The sequence below is a fragment of the Trematomus bernacchii genome, unplaced genomic scaffold (genome assembly GCF_902827165.1).
Source record: "Trematomus bernacchii unplaced genomic scaffold, fTreBer1.1, whole genome shotgun sequence".
Lineage (NCBI taxonomy): Eukaryota > Metazoa > Chordata > Actinopteri > Perciformes > Nototheniidae > Trematomus > Trematomus bernacchii.
Window position 1 is genome coordinate 3302731 of NW_022988007.1, and position 18516 is coordinate 3321246.

Sequence of the window (18516 nt, forward strand, 5' to 3'; positions counted from 1 at the left end):
ATTGAGTAAGAACATGTTTTTATGAACCACACAGCTTCCGGTCTTCCAAGACCCGACCGGACAAAAAGACGTGTTGCAGGCATGAAACATACTACCAATAGAAATACATTGCTTTTAAAATCGTTCTGTGTGACACGAAAAAAAGGGGGAAATCGTGTTGGTGAACACGAATCAATAGATTACATTTCGTGACTATAACACGAAATGCCGTGAGACTGGGTTGAAATACGATATTACCCAGCCAGCCATCAATTGATCCATATTCTTCATCCATCTGGAGGTCTGAGCAAACAGCAGTCACTTCAACTTAACATGTCAAATAAGTGAGTGCCCAATAAGTGAGTGCCCTCAATATTTGTATACATATATATATTTGTCAAATCTTTTGAAATGCTACATGTCCATTTGTCAGAAACACCTGCCTGGGTCAGAAAGGCTGAAGGTAGAGAATCAGAAGCACTTTGAGATCCATGTGAGCGTGAACATTGCCTTAGCTCTACTCTCCTAATTTCAGAGCCGAGCCTTCCAGAGACAGGAAGTGTTGACTCGGGGGGGGGGGGTGCTGCCTGAATGGGAGCCCCTCTCTGCGGCTGGTTCCCCGCTGCAGCAGCGCACAGGCCTAAGCCCCTCTTTTCTCCCGGCTTCCCTGCGGATTAAATGGCTTTCGCTCACCTCTTTTTCCTCCGCTTGCTGCCGACAGGAGTGGCATTTCACTTCTTCTTCCCATGGCCTCAGCAGATGAGGCGGCAGTTTTCAGTTTTTCTTCTTGCTCGCTTGGAAGGAGCAAATGACCAGCAAGAACTCAATTAGCAACATGTCCCTCCCAGCCGGGGGTCCGAGCCGCTGCTTGTTCAGCCCGTATCAGAGATCAAGTCGGCCTAAGTGAAGTGAGCGCAAGCGAGCGAAAAGGGTAAACGAAGTGTGTGTGTGGGGGGGAAGCGGCATCTGCCCCCATACAGATTTGCTTAATTGGGTTTGACTCCCACAATTACAGGGTAATAATGGCCTTTTCAACCCGGCCATGTCGAAATGAAAGGCAGTTGCTCCGAACACCCGCATGCTGTCAGATGATTTATAGCAGAGAGCGAGGGACAGAGAGGGGAGAGAGGGGAGAGAGGGTGGGGGGAATTGGCAATGGACTTTGGTTAAGCAGTGGTTATTGAGTCTTTGATAGGACTCCAGGAGGCCAGGGCAGCAACAATGACAGAATTAATGGGCAAGGCACGATGAGAATGTCAGCTCAGCGGGGGGCTGCTGTGGCCTTTGAGCTGCCTTCTGACGCTACACACAACTTTGTGAAAGCCTTGACCTGTTGTTGGTGGATCTGGTCCTGAATGTATTTACAAGCTGTTGTGCTTATCATAACGCAAAGACCTGGAGTTGTCTCTGAAACGCAATGAGGTCACGATCAAGTGAACATCATGTTGCTAATGCGTACATACACAGTCAGATAATGACATTTCAAATATGTCAAAATACGACTGGTGAAATGCTCTCAAGCTGATGGAGTCAGGGTAAAGGAGGAGGCAGGCTAACTTAAGACAAACCTGTGCAAGGTAGAAACACTGGGACATGTCTATCTTCAGTAGAAGTGAATATAACCTGCTGCAAGGAACCAAAAGAGGATTGGGAATGGCTGCAGAGAAAGATAAGCAACATTAGAAGATGTAGAAACCCTTATTCCAATCAGACATAGATGCTGTTGATGCTAATGATAGGATGGCTTCGGAAACAAACATCTCAAAATGAAATGCCCAACTCTTAGACCAGTGTTGCCTCAATTACTGCAAAAACTGTTTCAGTGTGGCTTTGTTCTAATTTCATTGGATTACATAATAATACTCATTCACATACGCACTGACTGAACAACTTATAAAGCGACAAATATGACCTTCTTCTTCAGAAATACTTATATTTACACAAATATCAAAGATAAGAAATAAGATAAAGAAAGTAACACTGCATGTCACTGTTTGCAGGTCTGACACAGAGAGTTTCCAGTGTGGGCCGACTCTTATGGACTTTAAAGCAGCCTGCTGTCCATCATTATTAGCCGTAACGATGGGCCCATTTTGACACTTCAGAATCAAGTCTTGGCAAATAGCCCTGGGAAGAGGAGCCACATGCTACGAGATGGCTTTTTCCTGATATAATTTGTGCCTGCAAATTACAAAACAGAGGCAGAAATAATGTGTAAAGTCAAGTTTGGTGAGGGAGAAAATGGAAAATGTAGGGCTGTGTGCCACTCTAATGGATATCCTTGTGGCTGGGAGAAAATGGGACTCAATAATGTGTCCTTAATGTCTGCCAGCGCTGTTTCAGGGAACGTATCAGAAGAAATGTCCCCTGCCATTTCTGAAAGCAATCACTTAATGGGACGGGCAAATCTCAACAACATGGATGTACTGATCTATTTCTGGGCTTGACAGATGGAATGAATCCGTGGCTCCTGGAAGACACAAACGAAAAGGTAGAGGGTGAAGAAAGACCAGGCTGCAAACAAGGGAAGATAAAAACAAGCCTTTCATGATTCAGTCAGCCACGCAGAATGCCTGTGTGTGGCTTAAGTGCAGACACTGACAGGAATTTCAATTATTTAATTAGGGAGGGAAAATGAAAAGACTTAAGTGTTGTGATTTTCTGAAGTCTTTCATAGATCAATCTAATGTGCGCTCACATTGGAAATCAACCAAGATGGAAGAGGGGCAAGTGAAGTAGCGTCTTCTAAATCACGCAATTAAAATGGCAAATTAGTTTCTTGATATATTCATTTAAGTGGTTAAGTGGAAATGTTTCTCTCTCCGTTCACGCAGCTGTCTCATGGGGGGGGGGGGGGGGAGAGGCAGCAGCATCTACATGCTCTTATGATTAGAGCCGCCATTCGTTTGCTGAGAAAACGCTGAAAGCACTTGCTGCACGAATTAGCCATTTGAAGGCTTGAAAATTCAATTCCGAGGAGTTGATTTAAGTATTTAGGCAAAGCAGGGCTGGAACGTAAAGTTTGAGAAGCATTTTCCCTGCTAATGCCGATAACTTTCAGAGGCCATTATAGGTTTTTAAGGCCTTGTACCTTGTGAACGGCACAGCTGGAAAATACTACAAACACACATACTATACACACTTAAGGCGTATTCCCACCACCTTCACACCTCCATTCTCACGTGGTCTACAGGCAGTTTTCCTGTTGAACAGCCTTGTTGTTGTTATAATTCGGACATTTGTCCATAATGAAAGATCATCTGATGCTCAGCCACTTGTTCCATTAGCACTCGGATGGATCGAAGCTTCTGATGGATAGGAGAGCATCTGTCAGCGGGTTATATTTGGCAGGGTGCTTAAATGAATAGAAAAGGAGTATGGCACATAACTGAAGCAAATGGAGGATACTGAAGGATATAGACAAAGATACTGTAAGTAGAAACAAATCAAACCAAAAAATAGAAAGATATGTGTTTTAATGTCCGGGCATTTGGATTTCCTCAGCTGTGAATTTGACCAATAGTAATAATAATGATACCTTTTACTTATAGAGCCCTTTTTAAGGTACTCATTGAGATATTATATTCAAACAAAAACTTGAAAATGTAATAAAAGATACCTGTTGTCATTAACGCAGTCCTGTGTTGCCATGAATCATAAGTTTCTTTTTTTAATGTGTCATGATTCTAAATGTATGCAATTGATAGAAAACAAATCACTAAGGAACACAAAACCCTGTGATTTGTACAAAACAAGAGGCCAGCCAGTGCTGGAAGCAGACTCTTCATGAACATCTTTTTAGATTCTGAAACTCCACTTACTGGTAAAACACCACACTTTCCACTGAACTAATGGAATGGCAGTTATTTAGATGTTTAGAATAACCCTTTTCTATAAAACCTACAGCATGCTGCTATGGTGTGTCATTTGTCTCCTTTAGTCTGCCACAATATTTATCTTGCATATATTGCTACGCACATAAACCCTCATTCCCACCCCCCTTTTTTCCTGTGAGATTTCCCTTTGTTTGTCCTCGTTCCAATGAATTTGTGGAAGTTGTATTAAATATTCTTTTGTAGTGTATTGTGTTTAATTCACAAGAGGTAAACTACTCTAATGCAAAATGACTCCAATGCGTTAAATATAACAAATTAATGGTATATTATGATTATTATTATTATTATTCATAAAAGGCTATGTATATTTGGTGACCTCACATTAATCCCACCCTAGCTTTGCTTGGTGTAAATTGACATAAAAACATAAAGAACCGTGTGGTGGCCTGCAGGGCCTTTAAATGTAACACATCATCATTTATAAATGCTTCATATGTGTCAGATCAGACCCTAGCTGTTTGTGGTGGAATACAAATACAATATTAGCGGAATTAAATGAAAATATCAAAATAAAGTAGCCTACCTCAAAAGTCCAGTTAATTTCTACCAGAGCTTAGGTGAGACATACATTATAATGATGTTTTCAGATGCTAACCAGCATAACCCACAAGTCATTAGAATGTCCACAGCCAGTATAGCCTGTCATCTAGTCATTATAAAGATATGAGGTGGTCCATGGAGCCGCAGCAGGCCGCAGGCTGCAGATGGAAGCTCAGGGACACAACAATGCAGCCACGCAGACACACACTCATTGTAATTACTCTTGTCACATTACCTTCCCAAGTGCCGCATGAGCTCCTTACCTACTGATGATACCACATAAATGTAGACTTTTCATAACAAAATTAATCTCTGAAAAGCTGGATGGATTCAAGAAAACATGGATTTGCTCTTCTGTCACAGAGGCATATTGTCCACTTTGATGGTGCATGGGAGGATATCAAATGCCCTCCTGGCTGCCACTCTCCAGATGGAAGAAAATAGCCTGTGGTCTATAAAAATGAAGTTAGATGTAAGTACAGCACTCAAATCTCGGGGAGAAAAAATGCTTTTTCTGGGGCATTTTGTTGTTGTCAATTGGTCTGAGCAACTTGCTGTAATGCAGGTAATGGAGCTACTCTACTCCTTTCATCTTTGGGTCTGTGTGTGTGTGTGTGTGTGTGTGTGTGTGTGTGTGTGTGTGTGTGTGTGTGTGTGTGTGTGTGTGTGTGTGTGTGTGTGTGTGTGTGTGTGTGTGTGTGTGTGTGTGTGTGTGTGTGTGTGTGTGTGTGTGTGTGTGTGTGTGTGTGTGTGTGTGAGGCACAGTGTGGGATGATGGTCAGAATGGGATGAACTGGTGTGAGCTGCTTCTCCAAACACCTGCTGCCTCCATGTACCTTTGGTGATACCAGTATTAACATGGAATTTAAAATACATTTAAATACATATTTCAGCTTTAAAAGGTGTTGTTACACATGAATGAACATTTCTATTTCATGTTATAATTGAAAAAGTCAGTGTCCTCTTTAACAACATGTCCACATTCTTAACAGGTGGATAAAGAAAACGTAGGGGTTGTAAAACGAACCTTTACTGAAATACAGCTAAATGCTTTCCACTGATTTGCAAACAGACATCAAACGTGTCTCTAAATGTCTAAAAGAATGCATCTTCCGGTGACCAAACACTGTACCTCATGTACACAGAACTGAACACTGTCAGCACAGCTGTTCCATGAGAACTGGCCCTGTTAGTTCTGTAGAACTGCATTTATTGAAGATCCACACAGTTGTTGTAATAAATTGCATCTTAAACCTAGTGACAAATAAATGGAATGAAAAATGAAGTGAATTGTTAGGGTTATTGATGTCCGATATGTTTAATTATTCCAGAGTTTGAAATGTTTGAGTGTGCCCCATTGGTGACTCACTGCAGTCAGTGAAGCTTCTTACATTTGTATTTAATATAAAGATTTGGAAAACACGCTTTTGATGTGCTTGCTCATAGTATATTGCCTTAAGATATGAAGGATACATCATGGCATCTTTTCATTGCAAACATTTATTTTCACAATATGTGTCTTACTTTCCATAAAATACCAATTTTTGTTGCAACTTTGTTGGACACATGAGAAATGCGTTTCATATATTTATGATCTATACTAGGAGACATAGAGTGCATTATCAGCTGTGAGAAGGTGGCGAAGATGATCTGTTCTAGTGTTAGACTCAACGACCATATAAGCATTCATTTAACATGAAGGAAACACATTTGCATTTGAAGCAGAAATCCATATCTAGAGCATTGTTTTTAGAATTGATCAACCTATTGATCTGTAAGAAAATGTGTGGTATCGTCAGCATATGAAATAAACAGGGCTTATTTGAATACCCAATGCAAATAGTGTCATCACTATTCAGAGCTGACTGTTGACCTTCCACACACATCACCTTCAATTATTTGTATGATGGTTGTGTTGGAAAACAGTTGCCTATTTATTCACAAACATGATGTTTGAGGTAACCTGATGAATAAACGTCCTACACTAACTATTTTCAACTCCAAGGGAAGTATTGGGCAGCTTCTCCACTCCCTCATGTGTACCAGAGCTAGTCTCTTGCTTCCAACGAGGGCCCGACAGTGTACAATGGGTTTGTGGGTCTTTTTAAACTAAAATAACAAAGTAGCGCTGAGCTGAACTGCAGTCATTTCACAATAGTCATCATATTTTTGTTCAATGGAACCACATGATTTTGGTTTCAATTGGTGCCAATGATACAATCATGACTTTTACCGTTAAACTATTTAAAATAATTTCACTCTATATTGTCACAAGAGTGTATGAACGGTTGTTCTTTTTACACATAGTACCCTAATTAAGGCAAATGCAGCAAGCAGGACAATAATCCTAAACCAAAGAAACAGTGAGGCAAGCAGCGTTTGAGTGGCTTACATTTTCAACAAGGGGTATTTTCTATTTATTTAACAGTGAGTATTTTATATTTTGTAAGTCCTAAATGTGCTCAAATAGACTTTAAAAACAACAACTTGTATCTAAATGTATTCAATGCCAAACATGTGATGCCTGGCTGCCCTCCAGTAAAGCCAGTTCAGCCTCCACTTTCAATAAAAGCATGAAGTCATCAGTATTGCTTCAGCCTGCCAAGCTTTGAACATTTCTGTTTTTTCAGCAGATTCCCAAACCACAAAACTGGTGTGTGCTGATTGGCCAGTGCTGGGCCCGGGCCTTTTGTCTCAGCGCTGTGTTTGCTGTAGCCCCAGTTTCTCTTTTCACCCGTCTAACGCTTGTGCTACTAGCCCGCTGGAATCTGCCAGTCTTGGCATTATAGGGTCTTGTTGTATTTTGTCAGGTAACCCTGTCTTCATTAACATCTTTTTAAAAGGTTTTGCTTAAGGTAAGGTCATACTGAATTGTGTCCAATAATTGTTGGTGTTCACTTGTGTTTTTATGTGTTTTTTATGTATTTGTGGTATTGGGGACACAGCTGCAGTTCCAAGAACTCCACTAATAATGTTGCAAATATTGATGGCTGAATCAGAAAATATAGACCGTTGTGTCTTGCGCCTTTTAGGTAAAAATGTACCGATTTGTATCTCTTATGTGTCCATGTAACTTCAGTGCAGTGAATAGAGTAAAGTAATTAAAACACAGTCTCCTCTAGAGGCTAAAAATAATGTAAACTATAGATGGAAAACTGCAAACATTAGTTGTATTTTTGTTGTTTACACATCACAATGTAGTAAGAGTTGCAGAATTAGTGAAAAAGGTTGAGTGATGCAATCAAAAGGAAACATTGGGCCTCGAGGTCAGTGCAGACGCAACCAACGCCTCTCTCTCTCTGTAACAGACTATGATGTTGGTGGGTGGGGGGGGGGTCCATGGCATTGTAGAATATTAAACCCAGCTGGTTGACAACATATTGCCGAAAATGAATAATTGCAATGTTAAATATGCCCAGAAAAATGGGCATCCTGAGATATCGTTTGCTTTACAATATGGGAATGAAATGGATTTAGTAAGTGCTCTGGTTTAGACTGAGGCAGCTGAGAGGGAAATGTGATCCTGCAGAAATACAGAGCTCTTCAATGAATACACAGAGCTCTTCAACGAGCATCCCGCTCAGGTTTTCAGACATAACAAGATATATATATCTATCTATCTATCATCCTTTCCCCCTAAAAGAAATCCACAACTCTCCATGCGTAGAGGGGATGGCTGCAGGATATTGCATTCAGATGGAACAATGAGCAATAGATGTATCAAGTATCAAAGCATCGGTGTGTGTGTGTATGTGTGTGTGTGTGTGTGTGTGTGTGTATGTGTGTGTGTGTGTGTGTGTGTGTGTGTGTGTGTATGTGTGTGTGTGTGTGTGTGTGTGTGTGTGTGTGTGTGTGTGTGTGTGTGTGTGTGTGTGTGTGTGTGTGTGTGTGTGTATAAAGCTCATCTTCGGGGACTGATGTCCAAGAGAACAAAGTGGGGCATACACACAGGCGACCCCGCAGCTCAATCCATCGGAAATAATATGTTCATTACAACACAATTACTGACACTTAGACCCTCTCTCGCTGAAGTGTGTGTGTGTGTGTGTGTGTGTGTGTGTGTGTGTGTGTGTGTGTGTGTGTGTGTGTGTGTGTGTGTGTGTGAGGCCAGTGCAGCTAAGTGACCTTATGTTCCTCTGTATGTGTGTGTGTGTGTCTGCAGGTGCAGGATGTACAGCTTTATGGGTGGAGGTTTGTTCTGTGCAGGCGTGGGGAACATCCTCCTGATCGTTTCCACAGCAACCGATTACTGGATGCAGTATCGGCAGTCCAACAACTACATGCACCAGGGCCTGTGGCGGTACTGCATGCCGGGGAAATGTTTCCCCCACAACGACAGCATCGGTGAGTGTTCCTGCTCCACACACGCTCACTAAAGCTGCCGCCATGGCATGGCGGAGGGAAAGCTCACTTGCACTTGACATGGTGGCAGGCTAACATTTGTCATTACAGTGTGAATTATACAGATAATACTACTTGTGTTTAACAAGAAAAACATTTCTCTGATACTTTGATTTGATAAAAAATGGTTATAGATATAAGTTATACTTTTTTGTTAGAGTTTCATCTCTTGTGTTTTAGTTGATATATTTAGGAATTCCAACTGATGGATGATGAAATTAGAAATGTGGTCTGTTATATTTCTTGAGGATGTTTGCTGCTCTTCATCATGTTGGCTTGTTAACTTGTTTGTTTGTTTGTAGCCTTTATTTAACCAGGTTAAAAAATCCCATTGAGATCAACGATCTCTTTTTCAAGGGAGACCTGCGGTACATTAGTTACACATAAAAACAACAGAAAACAAAAAGGACATCATACAACATAATTACAGGGGTATAAATTAGCAACCTATTCACAGTGACAGGTATCTAATAACATTTCATCCAGCCGTGCTTTAAAACGATGCAAGGGAATCAAAATGCTCAGTTTCAATGTTTTTTGCATAGTGTTCCAAGCTAGAGGAGCAGCGCACATAAAAGCTTTAGTACCTAAAACAGTCCTAGCACTTGGCACATGTAATAAGAACACATCCTGGGATCTCAGGCAATAGCTACTTGCCACTCTCTGTGAGATCAAAGAGCAGATATAAGTCGGTAGTTTACCCAGCATGGCTTTATATATGAACATGTACCAATGACTGAGCCTCCGAACAGTAAGTGAAGGCAGACCTGCCTTGGCATACAGGGTACAGTGATGAGTAAGTGCTTTACAGTTAGTAACAAATCTCAGTTAGTAACATGGGGTCACAGCTGAGATCACAGCTCCCTGTTGACTTGCACTGACCCCACCAGTGACTTCTATTGACTATTGACCCTGTCCACAGCCCACCTAGACGCTACCCGTGCCCTCATGATCCTCTCTCTGTTGGCCTGTTTCATCGGCATCATCATTGGCATCATGGCCTTCATCCACTACTCCTCCTTCGACAGGTTTGACAAAACCTTTGCTGCAGGCATATTGTTTTTCATCTCATGTAAGTTCAACGCTATTGATTTGTTCTTTGTTTGTTGGCTTTGAGCTGTCATTTGCATTTGTTTTGACGTTAACTGAAGCATAATAAGCATAATATGTATGTTTTGACCTGAAACTTAGCAGCAGTATGGTTTCCTCTCTATTCAGTCTCTCTGAAACTCTTTTTCTCTTTTTTTCTGCACAGGCCTTTTAGTGTTTCTAGCGATGTCAGTGTACACTGGTGTGACTATGAACTACTACGGGAAGCGCTATGGAAACTGGAGGTTCTCCTGGTCATATATTATAGGCTGGGTGTCCGTTGTGCTCACCTTTTTTTCAGGTAAATATGCAGCCCAAAAAACCTGTATCTGTATCAAATCTGCATTCGGTTTTCAAAGCAGTTCCGTCAAGTTCCTTCATTTCCAACGGTTCCATTGATGGTGTGTTCACTTTCAATTGAACAACATTAAGCTGTGATCCTTTACTAATAATGTTGACTTCTTTTAAAGCTCTAAACTTGAGGAAGTTGCTGTCTAAGCATTACTGCACTCAGAGTTCAGAAGCATTGCCTGGAGAAGCAGACCAGGCAGGCAACACACTCAAAATACAGATTATTTTTACATTATATCGTGTTGGAATTTTTCAAAACTTCAATAAAGCAGTGTATTTACTCCCACATATTGGCGTCAACTACTACCTGCATTTCAGCGAATAATATTCTTCATTATTCATGTAGTGTTTGTAATAAAGACAACACCTATAGAGACTCATTACACAAAGAGTCACTGAGCTAACCTGAAGCTAACGTGGACCTGCAGCTGAAGCTGTGATTGACATGCTGTAGTGAATGCTGCTCTCTGAATCCCCCAGCATGCACTACCTCTGAATCCCCCAGCATGCACTACCTGCAGGCTTTTCTCATTACTCAATGTGAAGAGATAATTATGAGCAGCATCCATATGAGGAAAATACTCATCTGTTTGGTTAAGACTGAAAATATGATGTATATATATATATATCAATATATCACGGTATATAATAACTAACCAGTAGGTGATGGAATAAACATCAAGACTATGGTTTACAATTCTTATCAAAATGTTATTCATATCATTTGCATGCACTAAAGATGTCAAATAAACAGCCCATGGATAATGTATCAGGACCTTTCATATATATGTTGACATTAAAGCTGATCCAGACACAAAATAGAGAGACCTCATTTGAATTCCCTTTTCTCAGATTGTCCCTGAACATGGCCTGAAACAGACTTCCCCACACTTTGCTGCTTCTGCTCATTAAATAAAGGGATACAATTCCCACACATTTGAGCATAGTGTATTGTGTCAATAAAAACCTAATACAATTAAAATAAGCCACTGCATGGAATTGACACTTCCTGATGAATAACAAAGACCTGCCCTCTCTTTCTTTTCAGGTATATTCTATTTGTGTGCCTACCGGATGCATGAATGCCCCAGGAGCTCCAACTCTCATTAGAACACTTCTTATTCCATCATCAGAAATGAGCCAGGCTGTGTGTGGACTCTCACCATCAACACGGTGCAGAGCTTACCTCTGGACCATGTAGGATCAAAGTTGAACCAGTTCAATAAAAAGATTTGGGAGAATACGACTCTTTATTTTCATCCACAGGCGCTGTGCATCTTTAGCTCACTCTCTTTATCATGTTCTTGATTTATTTAACTGTGCTTGGTTGCAGATGTATTTGTATTATTTTTAAATGTATCTGAGAGCATTTTTTGGAGGCTTGGAAGCTGGAAATATGTGACTGAGAGTCCGATCCGGGCCCGCCTTTAGCGTTATAATAACGGGTGTCCATAACCACAGAGAGGTTATTATGTATTATAATAGAATCCGTCTGCATCCAAAAGTACAACAAATATCATTTTTCCAAAACCCTTGTGGACCAATGGAGTCACAGAAAGCGAAAGTCACATGCGTGCATGTCTATAAAAACTGTACTCATGTAATTACAAAGAGCATGCTGCATTACTCTGAACAAAATATTACAATTGACATGAATACATTTTAGAGCAACGTAAACAAATATATAAATATAAAATACCTAAAAGCATAATTTCGTTGCCAGAAAGTCGTTGTTTTATGTCTTAAACTATTTATTTAAATAGCCTATACTATCAGAATAAAAAGGACCAGAGGACATTGATTTGACTCTGTATGTCAAATGGATTTGTATTATTTGTTATGAAAGCCCCAAATATGTATTCGGATGAAGTAACCTCTTGCTCCGTCTCTCACCATCACACTGTCAGCTCAGTAAACCCCCTCTCATCCAAACGTGTCACTTAAAGCAGTGACGCACTGACCGGCTCAACATTTTACTTAATGAAATGGCCACAGAAAGCCGCTTACCTGCGCCTCGAGAACGGCTTCTTAAGACGATTTCATCACCATTTGTTCCATTTACTTTCTAATTTCCCCCTAAAAGCCACTTGTTATCCTGGTGCGCTCCATAAAGGGATTGACGCAGTCAGGTGCGCGCGTTACCTCCATCTGCTGCGGCCGGGTGTTTGAAATGGCTCATGCGGCCTCCTTTCAACTTGCATGCATTTTTTTTTTTAAATTACACAATATGTATTTTGCAGAGGAAGGATGTCTCATAACTTTTTGAAAATGGTGCGCATTTTGCATCAGCGTTAGTCGCCTTTAACCCAAAAGGTGTTTTATTGCAACCAGCCAACTATGCCAATTTACATACTGAGCACACGCGTCAATTGAACACAATATGCAAACTAATGCCGCAGAGCACTTTTCCACAGCAACTGATTCCCAATAATTAATTTGTTCTCCCTCCATCTGATCAAATGGAAATCCTGTCCTCTAGCCCAAGGATTACAACTTCCGCTCTAACATCTCCCTTAATTGCCTAATAGCATTGCAGCGTGAATTCTGCCTACATTAAGACACTTTCACATTAAGCGGCCTGATTGGAAATGTGATGACAACACCATATCAACAAATTATAGCGCAGCTTTCTTTTGCAAATGGGCACAGGAGCGGCACTTGTACTCTCCCAGTTTTTAATACCGACAATTACAGCCAATTTGGGCGGAATTACTAGGCAGACCTGAATCAGAACAATCCTCATGTGACACAGGCGACATGACTTCATTCAAAAACTAACATGAAGGAAAAATGAAGTACCCGAGTGAATTTACCAGACAATTAAAAAACACTCTGTGGTCACATGTTCAAACTTCAATATAGGCCTAAATCATTTTAAAGTTTGGTGTCGAGGTCCCTCGTGTATTATTATAGAAAGATATGAATTATAAATTACATTAAATGGTTCAGCTCTCATCTTATAGCGATATTAAATAAATATCCCACCGATAAAAACACAATTTTCGATTCGGTGAAATACACACAAATAGCCTGCATACGTGCAAATAGCACGTGCTTAACCAGACACGTCGGAGCGTAGCAGACAACAACAATAACACAAAAGCTGCATATTCCTTCGGCAGAATGAAGCTTTTCATCTTTTACATCACCAGACTACTGGGAATATAGTTATTCAAATGTTTAACCATGGAGTATAACACTGTGACATATTTAAAACAGATCAGAACTGTCTTGAAATGGAAAATAGATGTTCCTTCCAAAAAAGTAAAACTGCGACAATACCAATAAAGTGTTTCAGCACCACGGTGAGCGACCGACCTGATTCATAGAGCCTGAACAAGTCTTAGCCAATCAGAAGGAGACACAGGCCCCTCACATCTCCCCTCCGCCCATCCAGAGCTCTTATTGGCTGGTGCGTAAATCAATTTCCCCAATCCGCTATCTGTCTGAATAAATGCCTGCTGGAAATCTGCCCTCCCACTGATATCTGTGTGAGTTCAGTGATAACAGGAGCTGAAGCTGGAAGCAGAGCAGATGTTGATGCAGCTTCAGAAGCTTCTTTAATAACCACCAGCACCATGAGCATGAACTACCTGTCCGCGGCGCCCGCGCACAGGTCCACGTCGTTTTTCATTGAGGACATCCTGCTGCACAAACCCAAGCCGCTGAGAGAGGTCATCCCCTCGCCCTTCTGCAGCTCCCTGGCCTCCCGGATGCCCATCCTGGATTATGGCTACCCCCTGATGCCAACCCCAATACTGGCACCACATCCGCACCACCACCTCCACAAGCCGGAGCACCACCAGTACTTCTTCACTTCCGGTAAGCATACACGGCCGTGAGAGACCCGACAGACAGAAGCCTCCTGTCAGACAGGCCTGCCTGGACTAAAGAAGTTCCTTCCTATATTTATAAACTCCTTATCTGCTCATTTTATCAATGAAAGTCAGGAATATAGAGATTGATATTCAATACTGAGAGTGGGATCTAACACCACTCCGTGACAGACAGGTTGAAATGTATTATAATGGTTGGCTGGTGGAGCATCTGAAGATTTATTCAGATTTGTCGATACTTAGTCATTATTATTTCTTTAAGGATCGTTGTTATGTTGTTTTTTTTCTGCAGTAAAATGTGTATAATTGATATTTTCTGATATGTGTATAATGTTTGCTTCTGATTATACAAACTAAGTTATGATTTTACATTCACTAAAAGCCATCGATAAGTCATTATGAAACTAGAATGAACCCGAAGCTAATTCATTACACACAGTGAACTTAGTTTCTCAGACTATATATTTATTTTTGATGAAATGTGAGACCTCTAACCCTGGTCCTGTCCTGCAGGGATTGCAGATGCCGGCCCTGTTCCAGCACCACGCGGAGCTACCGGGGAAACACTGCCGGCGCCGGAAGGCCCGCACCGTGTTCTCCGACTCTCAGCTGTCCGGCCTGGAGAAGAGGTTCGAGATCCAGAGGTACCTGTCCACCCCGGAGAGAGTGGAGCTGGCCCACTGCGCTCAGCCTGTCCGAGACACAGGTACACACACACACACACACACACACACACACACACACACACACACACACACACACACACACACACACACACACACACACACACACACACACACACACACACACACACACACACACACACACACACACACACACACACACACACACACACACACACACACACACACACTTGAAGCCCCGACTGCGGGAGATAGGCTACAGAGAGAACATTAATTATATTATCATATCAAATAAATGATAGGCTGTCTGAAAAACAAACAACAGAGAACGGCATTGGCATAACGTGTATAGTCTATTTATTATAAGATCAAAATTAATTAATTTAGTTAACTGGCTATTTCTAATTCTAATATTTTCTAAGAATTGCTGTAGTGTAATTCTGAGTAATTGAGTAGGCTATATTCTATATTAGGTTACATAAATAATACAACCAGGAAATAAATTCAGGAGCACCTCTTTAATCGTTAATGTTTTTCTAAAAAACGAAAAGGTCGTTTTTATTGATGCTTTTTGGTATTTCTTTAGATTGCAAAACAATAAATATGGGACTTTTTTCTGACACACACTCTCTGACACTTCCCCCTGCAGGTGAAAACGTGGTTCCAGAACCGGCGGATGAAGCACAAGAAGCAGCTGAGGAAGGTGCAGGACGAGCGGAAGAGCCCCGGGGAGAGGTCCGGGGAGAGGTCCGGGGAGAGGTCCGCGGGAGAACTCCAGCGAGAGCGAGGAGAGGAGCGCGGAGGAGCGCGCGCCGCAGCCGGACTACCTGCTGCACGAGGACGAGGACGATGTGGACATTGAGGAGGACATTTGCTCCCCGGACCATCTACTATAGTAGAGGTCGGTTTGTACCGGGCAACGCCACACTGTAAATCACTGTAGATAACACCGGCCGCTCCCTTTCATTTGATACGCGCGTTACCGTTTAACGGGGAACGGCTGCCTGCAACACAATGTTAATATGTATTTAAACCCAGAGGTGGGCCCATTGGTTTTTAGATTTTTATGAGCATTTTCGTGTTGTGACGTCTGACAAAACGCGGAATATAGGCCTACCTATTATTATAATAATAATAATAATAATAATAATAATAATAATAATAATAATAATAATAATAATAATAATAATAATAATAATAATAGTACTAATAAGTATTATTATTAGGCTTACTATTATTATTATTATTATTATTATTATTATTATTATTATTATTATTATTATTATTATTGTTATTATTATTATTTTTATTTTCAATCGTGTAGACATGTGTGTATTGTAAAATGTCAAACCAATGTCTTTTTTATTTTGGGACGGACACACAGGCTACAGATGATTATGAACGAGCCGCATGCTACCCCCATCTTTTTGCACTTTTATCGCAAACAAAGTTGTCCAAGCTTCTCTTTTATAGCTATCATTTTGCTCCTCAATCAGACTACTTTTTATATTTAATTTTCCGTTACCATATTGTTGAACATTTTTTTTAAATCCATTTTTGGTCGATGACAATTCTGTGATTTATATTTGTGTGTAAATTGACATGTATATATATAGTATATAAATGATACATCGATTATCGGCTTCTGCTATACATTTTTAAAGCTCATTTGTCTTTGTTGTATATACTGTATTGTTATACCTCAATTAACAAGGAATCATGTGGAAAAGTCTCAAATTGAACCACATAAATATAAAATGAATGTAGCATTATTATTATTCCAGCCGCATGTGGTAATAAGATACTTTTATATTCCTCCCTAAGATAAACCACTCTATGTTCATTACCAGACAAGTCCACTAACACGGATATTTCTAATCAAACGATGCGGATATTTACGAATGAAATTCAGGAGAAAGCAGCAGTTTGTTTGGTGAAGTTGTTTCAGGTACACAGTTACATGATCTTTAATAAAGAGCAGGGGAAATAAATGCCTTTCCCAGTGGTAAACGCTTGAGGGTAGATGTGCAAAAAACGTATACACTGAAAAAAAAGTGGAGTGACATTTACTTAGAAAAACCTCTGTAACAATATTCCACGCAGAAATTGTAAGTAAATTTAACAACCTATATTTCAAGTAAATTCTACTTACAGTTCAGAAGTGTTTCTAACAACAGGTACACAAGTAAACTTTACTGTGCTTTCTGTTTTTGTTATTTAAGTGTACTCACTATTGCATAGTATTTTTTACTTAAATATATAAGTAATATTTACATAATATTTCTTCTTCTATTTAATTTTACTCACTATTGCATAGTATTTTTTACTTAAATATATAAGTAATATTTACATAATATTTCGTCTTCTATTTAAGTGTACTCACTATTGCATAGTATTTTTTACTTAAATATATAAGTAATATTTACATAATATTTCTTCTATTTAAAAGTGTACTCACTATTGCATAGTATTTTTTACTTAAATATATAAGTAATATTTACATAATATGTATTCTACCTTTAACAGCAATACCCTGTTAAATATGGGCATACAAAACATGAAACAATGTACTCTTTAAAACAGCAACTTTATGTTTTGAAACACTGGTACCAGCCAGGACTAAGCAACAGTTTACAATGGTTTAAACATATGCAATCTGGTGCACACAGCACCTACATCGGTGCAGCTAAACAGAATGGTTAGAACACTTTTTACCGATAGTCTCAGTGAAGATGAAACATTCTTAAAACAACATTCTCTGGCTGATCCTGAGGACAGAATTCACAGTGATCTATTTCAGTACATCTCAGATAAAATGTCCAATGACATTTACAAAAGTGTCATTTTTATGGAATAGGATTAGGGCCATGCTCAAAACATTAATTATTTTAGTTTTCAAGTCAGAATTCCGACTTAAAAAAAAAAATCACATGTGGCCCTGATCATATTCAGCACATCTATACAGTACAATGACTTTGCAAGAAAACTAAGTGCAATCACTCATCCCTGACATCCCTTGCTTTTAGTGTTATAGACAGGGGTGCACATAACTGGTACGCAGGTACGCATGCGCGGCAACAATCTGAAATGCGTACCGTCACATGTGTCACAAAGCGCATTTGCGTACCGACGTACATGTGAAGCTTTTCCAGAAGGCGGTTAGATCACCGTGTCTCCGTGTGCACAGACAGGGCTGCTGTTAACGTCGGTCTGTACAGCAGCCCTGCGCTAAAACAGCTGATCACAACGTGCACACTCTGTAGCTCCGAAGCTCTGTACTCCACTACCCGCCCCCCCCCCCCCCCCCCCCCGTTGACAATCGCCAGAAGTTGGAGTACCAAACACTGACTCCAGGTACTCATCTGAGTACCTCACTGAGAAAGTTGTGTGCACCCCTGGTTATAGAGAATAATTACACAATATGAAGTTGTACAGTGGCCCTGAGAATTCAACGCACTCAAGAAAACATACAAAACACAATCAAATGAAGAAAAAATCTTCACCAATTTGACATGTGCCTCATTGAGCTGCAAATACTCAAAGCACAACAAATGAAACTGTTTCCAGGGGAAACTAAAAAGTGCTGTGTCAAGAACCCCCTAAACAAGGTTTTGAAACATTATCTTAACAATATACAAAACATGTAGTTGTACAAAGTGGGCTCAGGCAAAACATATGAAAAAGGTCACTGTTGCTAGACACCATAAATACCAAGTATTTCCTCTGAACTGCAAGTTGAAGAAACACCTTTGCATACACTTAGGCTACAAGTTTGTTGCA

The 18516-nt window shown here is 40.3% G+C and overlaps 1 protein-coding gene and 1 pseudogene across 1 annotated transcript; both read left to right on the forward strand.

Moving 5' to 3' along the window:
• The first annotated feature begins 397 nt into the window (after positions 1-397).
• Positions 398-11366, forward strand: LOC117472145 (annotated as a pseudogene).
• Positions 11367-13834: 2468 nt separating this feature from the next.
• LOC117472120 (brain-specific homeobox protein homolog) lies at positions 13835-15632 on the forward strand. Its single transcript, XM_034117249.1, is given in 5 exon segments — positions 13835-14081; positions 14610-14770; positions 14772-14798; positions 15386-15502; positions 15504-15632. Coding segments are annotated over 5 exon segments (681 nt in total).
• Positions 15633-18516: the final 2884 nt, after the last annotated feature.